Source organism: Triturus cristatus, chromosome 7 (assembly GCF_964204655.1).
Source record: "Triturus cristatus chromosome 7, aTriCri1.1, whole genome shotgun sequence".
In the NCBI taxonomy this organism is placed as follows: Eukaryota; Metazoa; Chordata; class Amphibia; order Caudata; family Salamandridae; genus Triturus; species Triturus cristatus.
In genome coordinates this window covers 69,126,729-69,150,851 of record NC_140590.1, presented here as the reverse complement: position 1 = coordinate 69,150,851, position 24,123 = coordinate 69,126,729, and the positions used below count along the sequence as shown (strand labels likewise).

The 24,123-nt window shown below is 43.1% G+C and overlaps 1 protein-coding gene across 1 annotated transcript in view; it reads left to right on the top strand.

Moving 5' to 3' along the window:
* The window catches only part of LOC146808846 (chemerin-like receptor 1), a 181,821-nt gene extending 161,353 nt beyond the window's left edge, over window positions 1-20,468 (top strand). The window contains exon 2 of the mRNA XM_085615671.1: window positions 16,280-20,468. Within this exon, the coding sequence (XP_085471797.1) occupies window positions 16,285-17,334 (1,050 nt within the window). The 5' untranslated portion in view covers window positions 16,280-16,284 and the 3' untranslated portion in view covers window positions 17,335-20,468. The remainder of the gene's footprint in view (window positions 1-16,279) is intronic.
* The last annotated feature ends 3,655 nt before the right edge of the window (window positions 20,469-24,123 follow it).

Genomic DNA, 24,123 nt, shown 5'->3' with positions numbered 1-24,123 from the left:
AGCAAGGCCCTATAGCATTGGGAGACAACCAGGGCCCTTGATGTTCAATGCCCAGGAGCCTTAGGCTCACTGTTCAGGAGGTTGTCCTCCCACTAAATGTGATGACTACCAGAGGCATCTCCTGCTGCTTGGGCCTCAGCCTGTTGTCACATGCCAACAAGGATTGGGTACTTCCTATGTGTCATACAAAACTGCTCCTTGGTAGGTCCTCCTTCCACAGCCCATTCAGCAAGCTCTGGCAGTTCACCAAGGAAAGCAATGCCCTCCTCAGTGGGCTCCAAGGTGGCCACCGTAAGTTCCCCATCCACCTAGCTTGCTCAGGGGCTGGTTTCTCACATCCTCTAACTTTCCCCTTCTTAGCAGAGGTCTGGGCCATTGTTCCAGGCTCCAGCACTTCTTGACTCCCTTCTCGGGCAGCCATGGACCATGTCGTGGCACAGATCCACTCAGGTAACCCTAACGTCTCCAAATGAGCCTTGAGCGCCACTTCTTTCCAGATAGTGTGCTCCAGGTCATTACCTAACAAACAGTACACAGGCATGGCAGGGCTCACTGCAATTTTCAGAAGGCCTGAGCCCCCCCCCCTCACTCAAATGGAACCAGGGCCACAAGATAGTGACCCCTTCTGTTGTCGGACACCACAACCTAGTGGAATACATTAGGAAATACCTGCTCTGGGGACTCCTTGCCATAGTCATACTGGCTCCTATATCCCTCAATGCCTCCACACCTTTCCCACTGATGGTGACCCATTGACTATACTTGAAAATGGATCTTAGGAACCATCTCACTGTCATCCAGGTAATCCCTATAAACCCACCCCACCCCCATTAACTAGGACAAACTCCTCCCTAAGCTCTATACTAGCTACCACTGGAATCTCTACTCCAGTGGGAGGTGACACTCTTTTTGGACACTTGGGATCTCCCTTGTAGTGTCCATACTCATTGCATTCATGGCACTTGGGAGTTCTGGGCTTCTCTCTCTTGTCAGGGTAAGTTTTCTTCTGGTGGCTAGATTGGGGTTGTGAATTAGACCCTTTCCCTAGTGAATTGTTTTGTGGGCCTTTAGAGAACTCAGTCTTTTTATCTCCCCCTGCATCTTCTGATTTGGGAGTCCCTCCAGATACCTTTTTGGACAATCTGGTGCTATCAACCAGGTGTTTGTGCAGCTCTGGAAAGTATCAAGAATGTGCTCCTTCAAAATTGAGTTGTATAACCCTTCACAATCATAACTTTGCTGCCCCTCACCCAGCCCTTCAGTGCCATACCAGCATAATCTGGAAAATCCACACATGTTTGTCTAGAGAGTTTGTGACTACCCCTGAATCTTTGTCGGTACCTCTCAGATGTCAACCCATTCCTGCTGAATAAAATGCTCTTCATGGCAGTGTGGTTGGTCTGGTCCCCCACCTCTACTGTAAGAAATGTGGCCCTCCCACCGTGGGCATGTACCTCGAAAGACTACCCCCAGAACTCCTCTGGGACCCTGTACACTTCCAAAGCCACTTCATAGGCTGACAACGATTTATCTAGGTCATCCGCCACTATCTAGTTTTGCACCATATCTTTTGGGATATGGGTTCTGGACTCATGTGAAGACACTGCAGGTATGCTGCCACCAATATTGCTGGAGGGCTCTAATGTCCAGCTCTCTGAGGCTTAGCTCATAGGCCTTCTTCCTTTCCTACATGGCTAGCCTGTTCTCCTCAAGAGCTTGATCCTTCTCAAGCTCAGCCAAGCTCAGCAAGGACAAGAGTCTGCTCCTTGTCCATCTTCATCTTGGTAAGCTATATCTTTAGTATCCTCTCCTCCTTTCTGTTCACCAGTTCCTCTAAGGACAGGCTCCTAGAAGACACACCACTGCTGCCTGCTCTAGAGTGGACTATGGTGATGGAAGGAAATCTGCCCCCCGCCTGTTGGCTGCATGTCAAGAACCTCTGTTAGGTCTTGCACCGATCCTTCCTCAGGCACAGATGCCTCATCATCCACTTCTCCTTCTGGGTGGGCGGCTGCCCATGCCCTCAATGCTTTCTGAAGCTCTGCCTTCTTGGCACTTCCCTTGTGGAATACCCCCTTCTCCTGGCAGAACCCCTTGAGCAGAGCCAATGACTATGCTTCCAGGTTGGCCAGTTCAAATTCTATCTTGCCAGGTAGAACCACAGACATGGCAGAGAAAAATGGGACTTGGGCAAAAGGACTTTGTAAAATCAAGATGTCAGAAAAGGGAGATTTTATTAGAGTTGTAGTGAACAATGAGTTACTATGTTATTGCACAAATACAAGTCCTATCCTCACCGCTGATCACCAATGTTAGGAATAGGGTTCCGGTTTGACTGAGAAATGCATCCAGGCTAGTCAGGAACCACCACTCTAGTCAGGCCAAGCTAGATACACAATAAGATAACCTGTGCTCACCCTCTGGTAGCTTGGCACAGAGCAGTCGGGCCTCTCTACAAAGGCAATGTGTAAAGTATTTTTACAAAACACATGCACACAGTAACACAATGTACACACAAAAATACTCCACACAGAGTTAAAAATCTAGATTATATTTTTACAAAAAGACCAAAATTAAAAAAACTCCAATAAGTATAACCGGAGTTATGCATTTTTAAAGAATAAACCAAAACAGTGCTTGGAAGTCAATAGTGCTAAAAGGTTATAAATGCACAGGAGGTTCAGCACTATGTACTATGGTTAGATCTCCAAGTACCTAAATTCTTTTGTATCGTTAACAGTAAACGAGTAAAATTCTGATGAAGCACACGACACATTAAACATATACGTTTTTTTTCTCTTTTTCTTCTTTATTGATTTTGTATGAAGATTTCTTCCATGTCATATTTCACATTTTCATAGCCAACGCGTTTCGTCTCCCATGAGACTTCTTCAGGGCTATCAAAAGAGCATACACGAAAGGGTTTTTAGAATTCAATCTAAACATTTCTAAGCATTTTTTTAAAAAACATATTTTAATTCCTTTACCTACAAATCTTTGCTTGTGATAGTATATCAGCTCCATATAAATATTCACTGACCATATCATTCATAAAGCATTTTGCATACACAGACAAAGGACCTGGTCTATAAAAACATTAGACAGCATCAGTGTTATTATTTTTAAGTATTCAGTTGTCGTCTGAATTGATAATTAACTCAATGCATGTCATGTCTTTTTTAACATCTAAGTTATTTGATTTGCAAGTATATGACATTCTTTTTACCTAAAGACCACATAGTGGTCAGGTACTTTAGGGTTACAAAAAGGCTTCACTTAAAAATATACAATACATAATTTTATCGTGATACAAATTCACATCCTCATTGTCAATATTCTGTGCTCAATTTATATCTTAATTAACAGTCATGAGTAGGCCTTCGCATCACTGTTATATAATATTTTTTAAAATCATATTTACTTAACATACCTCAATGATATGGTGAATCTAATTCCTTTTTATCGTGTCGTTCTTTAGGGTATGGTTTCCAAAATTCTAGTATTGTCTAAATAACAAAATAGTCTAAAATGAGTATATCTATAGAGTCTTTCAATATTCAAGTCATACTTGATGACACACTGAATTCATTTAGAAGATAAAACATACCACATAGTCATGTGGTTCTACTGTTTAGAAAAATATAAAAACATCAATTCTATCTAAAAAGCTATAATACATAGCCTATTATGATAAGCGATGCCGTCATTACATTGTGGACTCATGATATTTTCAGACTGTTTCTAGCAAAATGACAATGAGACATTTCTCCTCAATCACATTAATTTATAAAATGAACAAAAGAGGGGGGACATTTTTCATTTCCTCACTCAATACGAATAATATTCGCATGCGCTAGACAATACCATCATTTTTTTCATGTAAACAACAGTAGAGTATAAGGGCGTATTGCAGGGACTCATGAGCATACGAACAAACATAAAAAGCGTGCATCTAATATCTACTCCCCGCCCAGCGTCGTACCGGTTAAGAGTGCTCACAATATTGGTCGCATTTATTTAAAAACAACAGAAACCGTATATGTATATGCGGTTCTGATATTTGAGGCCTGCTATTATATCGAGTCCATGTTACATTCAAATTAAACAAGCAAATGTTCCGTTTACATCCCACCTCATCCATATTTGTATAAGACACTTGTAGGATCGGTTGGATATATTTTAAGGGATAGACACCGCATGTATGCGTTCGAATGAGTACAGGAGAGCGTCTCCTCTTTAGGACCTGCAAAAATATCATGCCCATATAGCATTTATTTAAAAACAACAGAAACCGTATATGTATAAGCGGTTCTGATATTTGAGGCCTGCAATTATATCGAGTATATGTTACATTCAAATTAAACAAGCAAATGTTCCGTTTACATCCCACCTCAACCATATTTTAGGGGACAGACACCGCATACGTGCGTTCGAACAAGTACAGGAGAGCGTCTCCTCTTTAGGACCTGCAAATATATCAAGCCCATATAGCATTACAATTCAAATAAATAATCTCTATCTGATTAACTTACTTGCAGCGATCTAGTAACCACCGACTTCGGACATCATTTCAGCGAAGCCGTGTACACATTAATTACGGCTTTTTAAACCCCGCGCCAGGTGATGTCGTAGTCACATGACCTATGTCTCTTTCAAAAAGTTTGTTAAAGATGTTATTACAAATCCGTCGGCCATCTTGGAAAGGTTAAAAGCACATTAGTTATAAACACGATCAATTAGAGTTTATAGATGAAAACTAAACGCAATATTCTAATCAGTCTTTTAATTCAGGGGACCTTATCTGATTATTAGATTTAGATGTTTAATTCCCTAAAATGTATTTTATGACAATATGGGACCAACAGCTAAATTCCATTCATGTCACGTGTATCAAGTGACATCAAATTCATATTGGCAACGCTGTCGGAACCACTCGCGCGGCCATCTTTGAATGTTGAGAAATGATTTGATATCATTAAAACTGACATTTGTGATTGGTTGATGAAAGCCAATCCCTTTATTGAAAATAACATATCTAATGTATTTTGTGACAATGTGGGCCCAACAGCTAGATTCCATTCATGTCACATGTATCAAGTGACATCAGATTCATATAGGCAACGCTGTCGGAACCACTGGCGCGGCCATGTTTAGATGGTGAAAAATGGCTTGATATCATTAAAACGGACATTTGTGGTTGGTTGATGAAGGCCGATCCCTTTAATGAAGGCCAATCCCTTTAATGAAAACAACATGTCTAATGTGCAGTAGTGGATTATGCACATGTACTGAAACAAATATATTGAGCAATACATGTATTAAAAACAACGTATATACGACAGTGCTCATAAAGTGTCTTTAAAGGGTCAACCTGTCCAAATGGAAATAAAGAAATTGTTCACAGTAATGTCATATAAGTTCATTTTCATGGCATTGTTTTTTATACCACATTCAAGTTAGAAGAAAGTGGCAATAGATAATTCTGACATGTGAAGGTCGTTCTCTTTAACAATTAGATTATAAAAAATGATGCATCTCATCATAGATGTTAAGACCAAACTGCACAGTTCTAAGACGGCATATCCATGACGCCTCCCGTTGTCGCAAAATCAATTGTCTATTACCTCCACGTTCTGGCATCTTCACGTGATCAATACCAATGAATTTGAAATTTTTGTCATTGGGATGTTCACATTGAACATGTATTGAGACTGGATATTTATCATTGCCATTTTTTATGGCTCTTGCATGTTCTTGTATACGCAGTTTCAAACTGCGTATACTGCTTCCAATGTATTTTTTCTGACAGGCACATATAATCATATATACCGTGTAATCGGTATTGCAATTAATAAAACAATTTATTGCATATTCCCGTGAATTGTTGCTGAAATTCCTATTCCTATTCATACCAAATTGGCATACGCAACAATTGCCACAAATGTGGAAACCCAGAGGTTTGTCTGGTAACCATGTGTGTATAGGTGTCTTGGAGTCCCTGATGTAACTCGGACTCAAGATTTCTTTTAGAGTTTTACCTCTACGATAGACAACTTTCGGTCGCTCAGACATATATGTGCCTATTTGATCATCTTTAGAGAGAAGATGCCAATTTTTCTTTAAGATGTTATATACAAGATGACTTTGAGCGTTGTATTCCGTAATGAAAAGTATCCCTAATTCATTACTTTCTTTGGTTATTTCATGTGTGCCCTTCGCAACCAAAAGGTCTTTTCTCTTCAGGGCCATAGCCCTTCTTTCGGCCTTATTTAAACATGCCTGGTTATAGCCTCTCTGTCTAAATCTGTTCTTAATTTTGTTGATGTTGCTTCTAAAGTCAGTTTCACAACTGCAATTGCGTCTTGCGCGAACCATTTCACCATAGGGAATAGCTTCTATGGTGGATCGTGGATGCGCGCTAGTTGCGTGTAGGTAACTGTTACAGGCAGTTTTTTTCCTAAAAATATCACTATGTATATTTCCATCTATGACAAATAGCTTTAAGTCTAAAAACTCTATATTTGTTTCAGAGTGCTGGATGGTGAGCTTTACATTGAAGTTGTTTGAATTAAGGTAAATGTGATAACCCTCTAGCTGTTCAATAGTACCATGCCATATCATAATGATATCATCGATATAGCGAGCGTAGAAGATTACATTATTTACCCATGTTTGGGCGCCCGAGCCCCAGACATGCTCCCCCTCGTACAGCCCCATGAAGAGGTTGGCATAAGAAGGAGCAAATCTGGAGCCCATCGCAGTCCCGCGTCGCTGTAAGAACCACTCTCCATTATGTAGGAAAGCATTGTGTGTTAATATCATCTCTGCCATGCTTAAAAGCATGTCCGTGTGTTCCAGATGCTGTGCGCCTCTCCTAAAGAGAAAGTGTTTCAGGGCTCTCATTCCTTCCTCAATACGAATACAGGTATAAAGACTTTCTACATCCATTGTAACAAAATGTAGGTTGTCTTGATCCCATTTAAAGTCTTCAAGTTTGCACAGAAGATCAGAGCTGTCCCTAAGATAGGAGGGGAGGTTCTTCACAATGGGTTGAAGAAAATTGTCTACATACTTGGCCATATATTCTGTTGGTCCTCCATTGCCAGAAATAATGGGGCGCCCTGGTGGAAAGGGGCCCCCTTTATGGATTTTCGGTAGGGCGTAGATACAGGGTGACCGAGAATGGTGTGCCTGTAAAAATTTATATTCATGATCCGTTAGTAGATTGGATTCATGCCAATCCCATAAATGTGCATTGATATTTCCCTCTATCTTAGGCATGGGATTCGTTTTCAGTTTGTCATAACAGTTAATATCATGGAGTTGTCTTTCTATTTCCTGGAGGTAGTCAGTTCGATTCATGAGGACGATATTTCCGCCTTTGTCCGCCTCTTTTATGACCAACTCATTGTCATTTTTAAGGGAAAGTAGTAGCTCATTCTCAGCCTTGCTGAGATTTTTTGGAAAAGCACATCTATGTTTGTTGTAGTATGAATCCTCTAGTGCATAAGGATCTTTTGTTACATTTTTGTAAAATTCATCTATGGCTAAATTCCTCATTTGTGGTGGCATAAATTTGGAACTGCAGCGTAGGCCACTATCAATTGTGTAGTCCTGTGTAATATTTAAATGGTGAGCCATCTGTCTCACATCACCAATCTCCTCCTCATCATATAATGTTGCCAATAGATGTGTATGGTGTAATTCTGCAATGGATGGTACATTGGTATCATTAAACATTAATGAAGGAGTGCAGTGGACAGAAGGATGTTCTTCAAAATATTTTTTAATCTTTATCTTGCGTATAAATTTAAATAGATCGGTGTGCAGATTTACAAAATCACATTTATTTGTAGGACAGTAGTTCAAACCCTTGCTCAGAACAAGTTCTTCCTGGGGTGACAACGCTCTTACAGACAAATTAACAATTGACAACATGTCTGAATCAGTGTTTGTCTCATTATCACTTTCCAACACTATTTCTTGTTGCACAAGTTTTGTTCCCTGGCTCTTGCCCCTGACCTTGTGTTTCTTGCCACCCCTTCGTCTACGTCCTCGTTTGGTGGTCTTGCCCTGTTTCCCAATCTGTACCTCCGTACCTCTTGTAAAAAAACCGAAGGTGGGTCTGCATTAGATGTATTGCTGGTTCCTTCACCGGGATCACTTCCCATAGAGGAGATCGAGGTGTTGCTTGACGAGACACTGCTAGGTTTATCATCAGCGTTTTTTTCTGTTTGTTGTGATCTCTGGGGTAAATCATCATATTTCCTAGCATATGTAAAAATGCGTCCCCTTCTATAATCTCCCTCATCCCTCACGATCTTCTTATGTTTTTTGTCTTTCAAATACAATTGATAGTTACTTATTTCCTTCTTTAAGATTATCATATTTTTCTGTATTGTTTCCTTTAGGTTGCTCTCATTAATTTCTAATTCTAGCACTCTGATTTCCTCTTTAATCTTGGTGACCTTCCTCTCAGCATTTGTAATTAATGTTCCCATCATTTTATATGATGCTTCATACAATCCTTCCTCCCAATCTTTTAAAAGATCAGGATCCAGGTCCTCAAAGTTAGGAAAAATGAGGATTCTGAGGCCTCTAGGGATGCGTTTATTCTCAATGTATTTCTTGAGAGTGGCCCCGTCCCACCATTTGCCTAATTCTGCCTTCTTTAATTTCTCCAATCTCATGAATTTACTTTTTAGGCCCTCATTTTTGTCTGTGCATGCACCTTTCTGGGGTGCCTTTGACGGTGGTCTGTCGTTAAAAAGATCTTCCAAAAGTTCTTCACGTTTGTCATCATAATCCATGGTAAAGATATATTAACCCAAAATGTTGGTGCTGGCAGCCCAAGAAACAATATATATACAAGGGGAGAGGGTGGAGGCTGATTAGGACCGCACCAAACAAATATTAGTGGTTAACGTAAACAATTCAAATAGTGCACGAAACCAGAGAATACTACCCTCTTTACTCTCAATAATGTGGGACAAAGTCCTACAATAACATATAAATGCACAGGAGGTTCAGCACTATGTACTATGGTTAGATCTCCAAGTACCTAAATTCTTTTGTATCGTTAACAGTAAACGAGTAAAATTCTGATGAAGCACACGACACATTAAACATATACGTTTTTTTTCTCTTTTTCTTCTTTATTGATTTTGTATGAAGATTTCTTCCATGTCATATTTCACATTTTCATAGCCAACGCGTTTCGTCTCCCATGAGACTTCTTCAGGGCTATCAAAAGAGCATACACGAAAGGGTTTTTAGAATTCAATCTAAACATTTCTAAGCATTTTTTTAAAAAACATATTTTAATTCCTTTACCTACAAATCTTTGCTTGTGATAGTATATCAGCTCCATATAAATATTCACTGACCATATCATTCATAAAGCATTTTGCATACACAGACAAAGGACCTGGTCTATAAAAACATTAGACAGCATCAGTGTTATTATTTTTAAGTATTCAGTTGTCGTCTGAATTGATAATTAACTCAATGCATGTCATGTCTTTTTTAACATCTAAGTTATTTGATTTGCAAGTATATGACATTCTTTTTACCTAAAGACCACATAGTGGTCAGGTACTTTAGGGTTACAAAAAGGCTTCACTTAAAAATATACAATACATAATTTTATCGTGATACAAATTCACATCCTCATTGTCAATATTCTGTGCTCAATTTATATCTTAATTAACAGTCATGAGTAGGCCTTCGCATCACTGTTATATAATATTTTTTAAAATCATATTTACTTAACATACCTCAATGATATGGTGAATCTAATTCCTTTTTATCGTGTCGTTCTTTAGGGTATGGTTTCCAAAATTCTAGTATTGTCTAAATAACAAAATAGTCTAAAATGAGTATATCTATAGAGTCTTTCAATATTCAAGTCATACTTGATGACACACTGAATTCATTTAGAAGATAAAACATACCACATAGTCATGTGGTTCTACTGTTTAGAAAAATATAAAAACATCAATTCTATCTAAAAAGCTATAATACATAGCCTACTATGATAAGCGATGCCGTCATTACATTGTGGACTCATGATATTTTCAGACTGTTTCTAGCAAAATGACAATGAGACATTTCTCCTCAATCACATTAATTTATAAAATGAACAAAAGAGGGGGGACATTTTTCATTTCCTCACTCAATACGAATAATATTCGCATGCGCTAGACAATACCATCATTTTTTTCATGTAAACAACAGTAGAGTATAAGGGCGTATTGCAGGGACTCATGAGCATACGAACAAACATAAAAAGCGTGCATCTAATATCTACTCCCCGCCCAGCGTCGTACCGGTTAAGAGTGCTCACGATATTGGTCGCATTTATTTAAAAACAACAGAAACCGTATATGTATATGCGGTTCTGATATTTGAGGCCTGCTATTATATCGAGTCCATGTTACATTCAAATTAAACAAGCAAATGTTCCGTTTACATCCCACCTCATCCATATTTGTATAAGACACTTGTAGGATCGGTTGGATATATTTTAAGGGATAGACACCGCATGTATGCGTTCGAATGAGTACAGGAGAGCTAAAAGGTTACTTTAGGTCATGCTAGGCTATCTAAAATTCAGGCAGACCACGATGGAGCACAAGTTGGATGTTGTTCGAAACAGGTCCGCAGAGGTTTGTCCTTCCCAAGTTGATCCAAGAGCCCCGCTCACGAGGTTTGGTGGGGGGGACGATCACCGGGAGTATGTACAGTGTCACTAGCGAGGATCCTGTGTGTGCTGAGAGTCGGACGGGCATCACGGATGGCAGACGGAGGCCTGCGACTGTTGGCGGTGATGCTTGCTGTACGAGTAGATGGTGCTGCAGTGGCTCTCGCTAATTCTTCAAGTAAGAGGCGCAGTTCCAGTACGTACTGGCCCGTTCACTGTCGCGAAGAGACCAAAAGCTTGAATTCAGGGGCCCAGGAGTTGAAGGTTGATGAAAGTAGCTGCGGACCCACTTCGTTCTTTTGCCCACTACTAATTTTTCCCTGTAGTGAAACAAAGACGGCATTGTGCTTCACTTCGAAAGGCAGCTGGCAATTTACGTTTGTTCTAGAGGTGAAATAAGTTTTAAACTTCAAGCTCAGAGTTTTGTAAAGATGGCAAACCTTACCCTTCATTCTGCTTCCCAACTTCACCCAACTCCATTTATGGGAGAGGTTTTCTGCATGACGTTTATGCAGGAGAACGCTTTCACTAAGTGATTTACCTGATTTTGCTCCCTCAGACTAACTTTCCACCGAAGGTTTGTTTTTTCCAACTTCACAAACTTCATGAAGTTCCCAAAGGATGCAAAGTTTTAAAAGCAGCACATATTTGGGACAGAAACATTCAGCTTCACACAACCCTAATACTTTGCAGTGCTACCAACCATTACTTGATCAGTGTAAATGACCCAATGGCCAATGTAGACATTTTCTGCATGGTCGTTCATATATGGTGTACAAAATGCACCAATGCCCGGGCAGGTAAATATCACCTTTAGACTGCAGCAACTATTGTGCTGTCCACTGAGTGGGCATGGAAATATGCCTTCAGGTGTACCATGTGTAGCCTGACTGATGAAACCTAATAAGCTCCCTTTTTTGACGGGTTGGGAAACCCTACTTTTAAATATTAGTACATCAACTTGTTGTCTACAAGGGAGGATGCCTGATATTTAAAAGTGGATCATGTGAGAAAGTTGGCAGTGATTAGCCCCCAAAAGCTGTTTTCACTGGCACGGCTATAACGGGCTCTTAGAAAATGGCAGTATCGATAATAAAATTTAATCTGCAACGTTAACAGAAAACTACTACAAAAGTCATTCAAAGGCTATTTTAATATTCATTAAAATCCCATTCAATGATAAAGTTGGACTGTTAAAAAACTTTTAAATAGATACCTTTTACATGACCTATCTCTAGTAGGGAAATAGCGTTAGCCTACTGATAGCCTGTCTGGCAGTGATTGGCAGTGATGAGGTGTGAAACATACTCCCAGAGCAGAGATAACAGGAGGTGGTTTTCTTCCCCTTGCAGGATGACCAGTAAGGGTAGACCCTGGAACTTCTTTTACATATAAAATGGCCTATCCTTTCACAAGTGAATGTACATTGAGAGCTGGAGAAGGCTAGCCTCGATCCTCCAGATAGGCTGACCCTGAACCTAGTGAGAGGTAAGCTATCCCCAGAACCAGTTTTGAGTAACCACAAACGGAGGGAAGGGGGCAATAATTTCCCATTTCCCTGGGCACACCTCTGGGCAGGTATACAGGCTCTGCACAAGAGAGAAAAAGTATTCCCATCATGGATTTAGGAGTAAGGTTCACTGTGTGCATAGTAGGGTAAACAGGAACTGCTGAGCAAGTGAATAAGGTTGCCCTTGGGAATCTTTACCTTATTGCCTAACGAGGAGCCAAGAGTCACACCCACCCATCAGCCAGTTCCAGTCATAAGTGTGGCACCCCAAGACACCCTCTTTAGAACTATTTCAGGACTTAAGAGGAGGTCTGAAGCCTATTTGCTGTAACCTGAGAAGAAATCGAAAGGAACTCTGAAGGTCTGGACCCCAGGGGCGGCTCCTCCGCTATGGCAGAGGAGCGTCGCCCCACTGCTGAAATGCAGCAGTCAGAAGAAAAATAAAATGACAAGAAAACTACTTTATTGTCATTTCATTTTTATTTCTCGTCCGCCGGATGTAGGGCAGAGCGGGGCCATGCTGCAGCGTCGCACAGCAGAGGGTGGAGGAGGGGTAGGCACTGAAAGTGTGCATGTCGGTTTGGCCTGCTATCTAGGCCGATCGAGTCGACATGCGCACTTGGATATCTCCAGACTGTTTCTTGAAGATATCCTAGTGATCAGGGGCACAGGCTCCCAGAACCTGCTGGAGTGCAAAAACGGCCCACTCCGTCCAATCCCAGCTCTTCTCTCATGCTGGGATCAAATCTCTGGGCTGCCACAGAATACATTTTTATTTGACGCTCACACAACACAACACTATCCTCTCTTGACGCTGTATATTGCATAGTGGAGACTATGGGCCTCACCATGCTGATTTTGATGTGTGTATTAATGTGGAGTAAAATCCATTTTTGGAGGCTGAAGTATTAACTCCAGAATCAGAATGTACATGTTATTTTGTTCCCTTAAAAAAAATGTCTTTAACCTGCCCATTACTCCAAACATATTGGAGGTAATTACATTTCGTCCACCGGCAGTTTATCTCCAAAAATCTGGAGATCCTTCCATGGTTACCACTGTTGTTGTTTTTCCCCAAATGAGTTGTTATGAAGCACAGTTTTCTAGTGTTGTTTTTGGAGGTATTTTCCTTCAGGGAGAAGCTGGAGTTAGCAATTTAATTTTACTTCACTAACAAGGATATTTGTATTTTATCATAGAATATACATTTATCAAAATAGCAGCAATAGGAGCAGCTTTTTGGAACTATGCTTTCCATCTTCTGCAGAGAAAAGTGCCTGTTCTATCCCTCGGCAGGGTGTGGCATACCAAGATGCACTACAAACTAGAAGAAGGTACAAGCAGTGCATCTACAAATGTAGAGTTGATCTTTTTCCCATATTATTCATCCTTGACCTAATAAAGTGTGATTTAGAGCCAAGTAGTAATATTAGAACTGCTGTCCCACCACTGGTTAAATTGTTATCAGAGTTGTACTTCTGTGCAACTGTTGCTTTTCAAGGGGTTGTTGCCATGGCTTCTGGACTGTCTCAGTCTGCCTTCAGTAAAATATTGCAGCAAGTACACTGTGCTATGCTGAAACATATGCAATGGTTCATCCTCTTCCCTAAAACTTGCTGCACGCTAACTAAAGTGAAGAGTGCATTCGGTGGTGTTGCTGGGTTCCCAAACCTTGTCGGAGCCATTGATTGTGTACACATTCACATTGTTCCACCCAGGGCCGGACTGGGAACCGAAACCGGCCCTGGCAAACTGCTCAGCCGCCCCTCCCCCTCCCCCCACGGAGTGAGGGGGGTGCAGCCGAGCAATTTGCAAGGGACGGTTTCGGCCGATTTTGTTATAGGGGGCCGATATTGCTGTCCCCCGGTAACAAAAATGGCCCCCAGGGGTCCAAAACCGGTCCCCACCCTAGCAGCCAACCGGGGAAACGCCTGGTGCCCGCTACCACCTGTCCGACCCTGGTTTCACCTCGTGCTCGAGAACAGATGTTTAGGAATCGAAGACTGTACTACCCCGTCAATGTTGAAATGACTACCTCGGTGCAGTCAGGTCTGGGGTGTGACCCACATGCACCCCAATTCAGGAAGTATAGAATACCCCCCTAACACAAGCACAAGCATAAAATTGACCCAGCACCCGAGAACCACAAATAATATATTATATAATGACAATGTGGTATAATATTACTAAAACCAGAGCTGAAATAGAACAGATAGCTTCCCAATGAAAAAAGCAAAGGGATGGTATTTTGATTGTAGACACGCAGTCTTTTTTTATTCCAAATTTTCTTTACAGACACAACAAAATTGCTTTGCGAACGCGTTTCATCCCTTTCTTGGGACTTCTTCAGGGCTCAGATAGATTCCTTTAATCTCTGTTGTTTCACGTATCGAGTTATAAATAGATTGTAAAATCATCAAAAAGTGCACATGGCACATCTGAAATCAACAGTGTTTCCGTATCATCTGGTAGTGTCAGTAGGGCCTCAGTTATCTCATCATTATGTAGCAAGAGTATGGGAATAAGTATTTCCCTTCACCTACATTCGGCCGTCCGATTCCGAAAAAGGTTTCCAAAGGGATGAAACGTGTTGGCAAAGCAATTTTGTTGTGTCTGCAAAGAAAATTTGGAATAAAAAAGACTGTGTGTCTACAATCAAAATGCCATTGCTTTGCTTTTTTTCATTGGGAATCTATCTGTTCTATTTCAGCTCACGTTTTAGTAATATTATACCACATTGTCATTATATAATATATTATTTGTGCTTCTTGGGTGCTGGGTCAATTTTGTGCTTAGGTTCGTAAATAACACTTGACTTTGGATACTAAACTGTAAAAGGAGGAATGGAGATAATGAATAGCACTTCACGTTGATCAAAATTGTCACCCGGAGTTTGGAGGAAACTGAAAATCTTCACATTTCTAGAGGAAACTGTAGCTAAGGAGTAGAATTCCCCAGCTCCATTCCCTGTACCATTGGGATATAATGGTGAAGGACCTTCTACTCTATTTTGCTTTCCGCTAGAAACTGCAGAGCTTTCTGTTTCCATCAAACTCAAAATGAGGCCATAGGTTTAAAACTGTGCGGCTTGGCAAGCTGGTCGTCAGGTGTTTTGTTATAGAAATATGGAATGAGTGAGAAAATGCCCTGTGTTTCCATGGACGTGAGAGAGAGGAACAGTGCATCATGTAGACTCAAACCCCCAAATGCTAAACAAAGTCAAGATCTAGAAAGTTCTTGCAGGTTTTTGTTATCCTATTAGAATCTGGGGCAGATTCATGATTATTTGACGCAACGCAGTGCAGCAAGACAACGTGCTGCACTGTGTCCAATGGACAGGGCAGGGATGTGCCACGTTTACCAAGATTTGGAGCATTCCTGCCCTTTCCCTGCACTGGCGCACATACTGCAGGCACCCTTGAACCATTGGGCAAGAGTAGCTGTGTTGCAGACAAGTTTGTTTTTAGTAAAGGGTCTTTCCTGCACAAAACCAATCCCTAGAGGTGTTTTCCATCTTTCTAAGTGGGCTGTACTTGTAGAAAGAAGAAACAACGAGGAGAAATGAAAATATTTCTCCTTGTTGTGCCTCTATCAGGAAGACGTATACTTTTGACGCATTCTCAGGTTTACCAGTCTTGGTAAATTTGTGAATGTGCCAAAAAGCGTGGGTGGATGTTTGGGAACATCTAGTCTCCATCCTTGTGACACCTGCCCACAGCAGACTAAAGCAAGGAAGCGACTTGCGCTGCCTTGTGTTACTCCAGAATTGCCAATCAATGAGGCTTTACCTGGTTTGGTAAACCTGACTTAAGGATTGTATGCCCTTGCGTCACCTTGAGTGGTGCTAGGGCATCCCTATCCTTTGATAAAGCTCCACTTTGAGGTCTAGACCCATCAAAATTGATGGAACTCTGAAAGGACACCCTGAAATTGTCATCCCTGCTCTAACATATTGGCTAGAGAAGCATCTCAGGCCTAAGCCCAGCACCTCACATTCTTACAGACTTATTTGTAATTTCAGGGTCAATGTCATCCTAATTTTTTCCATTTTGTGTTCCTCCCATTAGATCCAATGGATGTCAACATGCAGCTGGCTGGAATAAGAAATGATACTGTACTGTCAAAAGACCGAGCCATGGTCAATGTCGAGAACATCATGGACTCTATCCAGGTTTTCTTCTACAGTGTGGTGTTTGTTCTTGGTGTCTTGGGCAATGGCCTGGTTATCTGGATCACTGGCTTTAAGATGTCAAAAACTGTCAACTCCATCTGGTTCCTGAACCTGGCTGTGGCAGACTTCTTGTTCGCAATCACTCGCTGTGTGCCCCTGGTGAAGAATGCATTTTTTGACTACTGGCCCTTTGGTGAGTTCCTGTGCCGGGCCAACAGTTTCATGAAGTACCTCAACATGTTCAGCAGTGTGTTCCTCCTGGCAGCCATCAGTCTAGACCGCTGTGCTTTTGTGGTCCGACCGGTGTGGTCCAAGAACAACCGCCAACCCCGGTTGGCATGGATTGTGAGCGGGATCTCTTGGATTAGTGCTGTGGTGGCCAGCTTACCCTTCTTCATTTTTCGTGGGCTCGTACTTAACTCGAAAAACAAAACAAAGTGTTCTGTCACTCTATCCATTGACCTTTACAAAGACAAGGAGACCAACAAGCAGGCGATCTACCTTCACCGCTTCATTTTGGGCTTCCTGATCCCTTTCCTCGTCATACTCACCTGCTACCTCACCATAGCACTGAAGCTGAAGCTGAACCTGCGAAGCCGTGCCAGATCTCGGAAGCCCTTCCGGGTCATCTTGGCCATTGTCATCACCTTCTTCCTCTGCTGGATGCCCTACCACATATTCCTTCTTCTCAAGCTCACAGGTGTCAAAGGTTTGGCGATGACCATTGGGGTCCCCCTCGCCTCCTCCTTTGCCTACCTCAACAGCTGTCTCAACCCGGTCCTCTACTTCTTCATGGGTCTGAACTTCAAGAAGAAGCTGAACCAGTCCCTCCTGGCGATATTCAAGCGCTCCATGTGGGATGATCTAGCCATGTCGGGCTTGAGCGTCCGACGCAAGGCTGAAACCTCCACGAACAACCACCTGGAAGACTGGACAGTGACTGGAAGCTGAAGCTGATGAGAAGCAAGATGGGGTCAGCAGCAGGGACAGTGACATTTAGGGAGGATATACCGGTGTACAGTCTCATGCTCCTGCCCCATAAACAGAAGGTACCAGTCTTTGGCTGCAAACTGGACTAACAATGTCAGAGACATAAGCAGAAAGAAAACAGTGAGACGAGAACACATCCAATGAGAAAAAAACATGGCGGAGCGAAGACAAACGACCTCCCTTTGTAGCTGGGATTTCTGTTCCCTATGGTACAACGCTTGCACCCCTTCGAAGCGCTAGATAGCAGAATCATCACCAGTATTTGTATAGTGCGTAAATCCTGGGAAAACTTCTGTTCAGATACAGTACCTGATCCACAGAACGTGTCTCCAGGCAACAGGGTACCCATCAACAATGGAAACAACACTGTGTGTGATGTGTATGCGCACGTGTGTGTGTGTGTGTGTGCCCATGCACTTGTGGCTCATGTGCACGTCCTTTTTATTCTTGATCTATGTGCCAAATGTTTACTGCTATATAATGTTTCCCATGGTACTGAATGTAGAGTAGGAGACAGGGATCAGGAGCCCATTGGATGTCTGGATCACATGGTCTTTTGTCTCCTCCTGACCTCAACCTGGGCAGCTCTGTTTTTAGCCCACTGTGCTGCACCACACCAATGCCTCTCATTTAGTTTTGTCTCAGGTGGGGGGGGCAGGTTACGAGTGTCTATGTCCAGATGCCAAAGAGTGGTTCTTGGCTGGCAAAGTGTTCCAAGTGTGGATGTCTGATTCCCAATCATCGCGACACTTGCTGATCCTGGAAGGGTTGCACGTGACGCCCAGGGCCATACAAAGCGCCTCGTGGAGATCAGATTGCGGTGAGGGGTTGTGCTTTAGTTCATCTAAGCAGCTGATGTCTAATGCACCAGCAGAACTGTTCTGAAGAGCTGTGCATCAATCCTGCAGCTGAGTGACTGATTTCAACAGAGTGCCTCGACTCCTGTGTGCACTATTCAGGGCGCTTCTTGTTCATGAATGCTGTGCATTAGACCCATAGCTTGCACTAATATAACTTACATCTCTTTAACAGGGTCGGATGGGGACAAGAAATAAAAGTGCCCCTCATTAGAAATTATTAGTAAAACACATAAGTAAAAAAGTGGGCCATGTTTGCAAACTAGGGCAGCTTTGCACGTGTAAAGAAATGCTGTCTAAATGTTTTGCAATGTATGAGAGAGGGAATACATGGCAATGTTTGTGGTAATTTCAGGTAAATGAACAGTAAACATGGCTCCCAAGCACCATAGGACAGGGCCACAAACAGCCAAAACAAGGCTACTCACTGACCTGTCATACCAGCCCTTCTGGCACTGCCTGGCGGCCCCATAGAACAGAGGCAGGGTGTGGACAGGTACTGGGCAGGGTCAGACCAGTGCCACCTTCAGCTGACCGCGTCCTCTGCATCAGGCATGCTGGAGAACCTATGCATTAGTGGCATTGTGTCTTTGTGGGACCAATGAATGTATGTACACACAGCAGTATTGTATGTTTTTATTTTTGGCCGGCACTTGTAACCGTGGAGTGTGTGTCTCTGGCCTGATCTACTTATAGATCTGTTAATTCTGCTGTTGATGTTAAGTTCATTTTTTGAGCTGTTCTTTTTGCTCGTTGGTGTATCCGTGTTTAACGTCCAAAGATGAGACCCTCCTGCAACATTCGTGCAGGGCCAAAGGAGAACCTTTGAAACCACAGGAATGAGGAAGGAAGGTCCTCTAAGAGGTCCGGGGGCCATACATGCTGACGCAATGATGGTGGGAAACGGGAAGGGGATCTGCTGTATGGTCTGCACTAGGACATTGACCTTCAACTGCTCAACAGAAGGGGGCTCCGACTGTAAGGAGTTTGATGAGGTGACAGCCCGTGTGTAGAAGGGCTTTGCACCCCACATTGGTGTGTTGTAAGAAAGGTGTATGATGTTTACAATAGCTCAGGCAAAGTCTGACACTTTAATGCCTGTTTGTAACTGTGGGTGAATTGCCAAAGAACCGGTGTATAGCAAACACCAGCAGTGCAAGAGAGGTTGTGGGGTCTGAGGGCCCTGATGTTGGGTGGGGCTTTCCCCACTGCCAGAAGATTGGAACAGGCTGTGAGTGAAGCTCAGAGTGAGAGGGAGCGGGTTCACGTGTGCACTGCGCTGGATAGGTGGACCCCCCTGAACACCTTGGAAGGGAGCGGGTGCAGGGCACTGTGTTGCTGCTGTGGCAGCCGGCGGCATCTTGCTTCCTTCAAGAGATGTGCTGCTCTGCGGAAGGATGGCAAGATGTGTGGTCAGATGAAGTGCTGCTGAGGTGTGTTGTGGCCACATAGAGCACCAGGGCTAAGCTGCTCAGGTGTCTCGTAGATGGACTGGAGGAATCACAGCCTGGCATTGGTGGTGAATCACAGCAGAGCGCTGACTGACTCAGTGTGTGCTCTGAGGATGTTAGTGCAACATTTAGAGTTCACAGTGGGTTCGAGTTTCGTCCGTACTGTCTTTACAAAAGATGCTTTTGGCAATATTTTCAAACACGTGGTTGCCGAACAAACCGAGTTTAAGGGTAAGTATGCAGAGGTAAACGTGGTTGTGGCACACAGGTGTGTGTGTGTGGTGCGCTGGCAGAACCAGAGACATCTGCTGGAAAGATTGGCTGGAGACAAGCCTAAAATACCTCTGAAGAATGGTGGCCACGAAGTTAACAAAGGTTGTGGGACTTCCGATTAATTTGAGGAGCTGGTTATGATGCATTTTAGAACAAGCATTTACAATGCAATAGGTCTCGCTTTTGGGAGAGTTACAGCTATTGGCGATGTGAATGGCAATGTCTTTTACTTATGTGTTTTGGTTTGGGGTGGAGTGGGTGTATGTGGGTTGGATTGGAATAGAGTGGGTAGAATTGAGTGGTGTGTAATGTATTTGTGTAGTGGAATTATGTGGCATGGTGAATAGATGTGGTGAGAGCTGCACAGAATAGATAGAAAGGAAGCGAGAGGGAGGGATAGGTAGTTTGTGCAGGAAGTGGTGCAGAAAGAGTGTTTGAGAAAGAGAAATAAGTGGAGAGCAGGCCACAGACGCATAAAGAGGGAGCACCTGTGTACGCAGAACACACACCCCAAGAAGAGTAGAGCGTGGGTTTGAGGGACGGAAACCTTGAAAAAAGGCACCGGAAGATATCGTGCTCAAAGACCTGAAGTCAACCACATGACAGAGGCAGGAGGAGTGCATGAGAGAGCGAGAGGGGGGTGAGAGAGGGGTGAGAGAGAGGCTGAGAGGGAGAGGCACCAAGAGGTGGGGGGGAGTTGAAAGGTGGACCAGTGCACTGCTCGAGGAGGTACTGGAAGGCACCATGTGTGAGGAGGCAGTATAGAGAGAATGTGAGGGAGGAATGAGAGGGGGCAGTGGGATTGCAAGGTAAGAGGGGGTAGTGGCAGCATGAGGAGGAGATGAGAGGGGCAGTGGTTGTGTGTGAGGGAGAGAACAGTGTTGGTGGAAGTGAGAGGTAGAGATTTGTTGTATTGGAATTGTTTGTTGTGGAATTGTGTGGCATGGAATTGTGTGGTGTGGTGTGGTGGGGAGTTGCGTAGTGGAAATATGTGGCATGGTGTGCTGTGGAATTATGTGGCTAGTAATTAAAAGGTTTTAGGTGTACTGGAATTATTTAGAGTGAGATTGTGTGTTATGGAGTTTATTGTGTAAAATTACATTGTGTGTTTTGGAGTGGCATGTTGTGGAGTTGAATTATGTGGTGAGCTGTTAAATTTTGTGGCACGATGTGGAAATATGTGGTGTGTGTTGTGGAATTGTGTTGTGTATTCGAAATATGTTGTTTGGTGTGGAATTGTGCGGTATGTATTGGAAATGTGTGGATTTGAATTGTGTGGCTTGGAACTGTGTGGCGTTGAGTGAAATTATGCTTATTGGAATTATGTGTCATGGTGTGGAGCAGAGGCGCAACTAGAGCCGAATTTCGGGGGGGCTAAGAAAAAATTTAGGGGGGGGCTGAATCTTTTAAGCCATAGACAGAGTGGAACTGCAGGGGCTCTTAGAAGGGGTGAAACAACAGCGAGGACTCATTAACATGCATATGGTATTTTAAAGACCTGTGAAGTGCTCGGGTGCGGCTGTGTGTGCGCCGGGAAGCTTTTCTCATCCCTGGCTGCCACACACGACGGGGGGGGGCTGAAGCCCTTTGAGTCCAATGGGTGTTGCGCGCCTGGTGTGGTCTGCATTTATGTGGATTGTTGGTATGTGGGATAAAGTACATTAATGTGGGGTGTATTCATGTTGTATTGAGTAGAGTGTTATTATGTGGATTGTAATTATGCAGCGCTGAGTGGCATTGTGTGGAATGTAATTATGTTGTGTGATGTAGAATTGTGTGGCATTAAATAGTGTGGTGTTGTGTGGGATTATGTGGCATGGTGTGGAGTAGCATTATATTGTCTGGAATTATGTGGCATGCTACAAAGTTGAATTTATTGTGTGCAATGGCCATAGGTCTCACTTTTGCGAGAGTTAGAGCTATTGGCGTTGTAAATGACAATGTGCTTTACCCATGTGTTATGGAGCGGAGTGCATGAATGTGGAGTGGAATTATGTGCGTTAGATTGAAATTGCTAATTGTGGAATTGTGTGATGCGTAAATGTGTGGTGTAGCGAAGATATGTGTACTGGAATTATGTGCCATTGTGTGCAGTGGAATTATGTGGATAGTAATTATGTGGTTTTGAGTGTACTGGAATTATTTGTAGTGGGATTGTGCATTGGAAAGACTGGAAGGGCTGGGGCAGTATTAGTGAAATGACAAACTCTGCTTTGACGTGCAACTCACTGCCACTGTAAAAGGTGAAAACTATGGCGCCTGTTAGTTAAAGTAAAAAAATCCATGTTACCACGTTGGAAACACTGGAAGGGCTGGGGCCGTGTCAGTGGCACGCAAAGTCCTGCTTAAAGTGCAGCTCACTGCCACTGTAAAATACGAAAAATAAGGTGGCTTTTAAAGCTAGATATGCTGTACATTTGTGTCTCCGCACAGACCGCACATATGGAGGGCCCATATTCTGTAATCAGTCATTGCACATACTATTTCTCTTAATGCAAATACTATATCTCTTACCACAGCTGTTTGCTGCATTCATTCATGAACCACAAACTGTCCCGAGGCCAGTGACTCTCATAACGTGCATTGCTGAGGGCAAACCATTGGACTTTCATGTGCTAACTCTTGGAAGCTGCCTTTGCGCCTGACTAGATGTGTGTGTGTGCTACCTCCAAGTCACCAAATATAAACTTAGTCACTCATAAAAAATAATACATTCATATCATTAGCAAGTCGTGTTTCGGACCACGTTTCTGAAAGCACAGCTGTGTGTCCTCAAGGCCTCCCTGGTTGACACAGGCGCTCTTACAAGCTTTCATCCTTAATGAAAGACTCAAAGTTGCATTTATTCCATTTATTTTTTACTTTTAGGAACGCATCCATTTCGTTTGTGTGCACAAATTGAATGCAAGCCCGATTTCACATTCAGAAATAAAGTGAATAGAACAGCCCTGGGCACAGCAGTTTGGCACGAAAATGTTTCTCTTCCGGGCAGAGCTGGGAGAATTCAAAGTGGAAAACACCCATTAGAGTGAAGCATCGCTTTAACATATGGCCACTTTGGGCGATCGGCGGTGTTTAGGGCCCATTGATGGTGGAGACGTTATAGCGCCGATAAGATCTCTGCAGACCACTGAGCCGGCCAGCCTGCTTTGTTTCCGGATTGTCACTTTCATGTTCACAACACATGCTGTGGGCTTTCAACCTACGTGTCACTTCCTTTTACAACCAGGGGCACGTGAAAGGGGCGTGTCTTTTCGTTCTTATCTATGTTTTTAATTTGCAAGCCTTACATTCAAATTAAGGGACACAATTTAAAAAAGAAAAAAAAAAACAGGAAGGAAATTAAACCAGGGATTGAAAAACTGTACAATTCCCACACACTGGGCCATGCAGTGTGATTGATTCGGGAATGCATGCTTGCGTGATACACCGAATTGTAAGTGTATCGATTAAAGTGCAGAGTTTAAAACATCTTGCAGAGGACGCCCTGCTGCCCCCGAGCCCTGCAGAAAGGCCCGTCTGTGGTGGGTCACAAGAAAAGAAACTGTTCACCTGGGGGGCACTGGCATAACGAAACTTGAGCCCTCCACCCCCTGCAAAGTACATGGAGGGGCTCCCTCCGTACTCGCTCAGGAGTTCTCAAGCCAGGGTACTGTGCCTTGGGGTACCTGAAGCTCGGGCCACCCCTCTACTGCCGCACTTCGGGGGCGTGCAGGCCCTCCGCTTTCCTGACTGACTTCAGTTATTAGAGATTAAATTCGGCTGCCTGCTAGTTATGATTCTAAGTAAACAGTGCAGTCTGTGAGTTAAACTCCTGTGTGCGGGGCATCCTAAGACCGGTGGACAGAGGAGAACAGTGGTATTTGTACATATCAGCGCCTTTCACGAAACACCAGTGTGAAAGGATACTACCAAACCTGACTCAGCATCGGAGTGTTTTATTAATAAATTCATTGCTAATGAGTTTTGCACAGCGATGGACTACATTCACTCTGCACGTGACTTTCATACCCCCATCACAGAAGTATGTATGTATGTTTGGCATGTGTTGGCGCCTACCAATATTATAAAAATACTGAAAAGAAGTGCCGAAGAAAAGGGGAAAGGGCTCCATTTTTTTAAGATAAGCAGCTGCCAATGTTTGAACTGGGGACCTGGGTTCGAGCCCC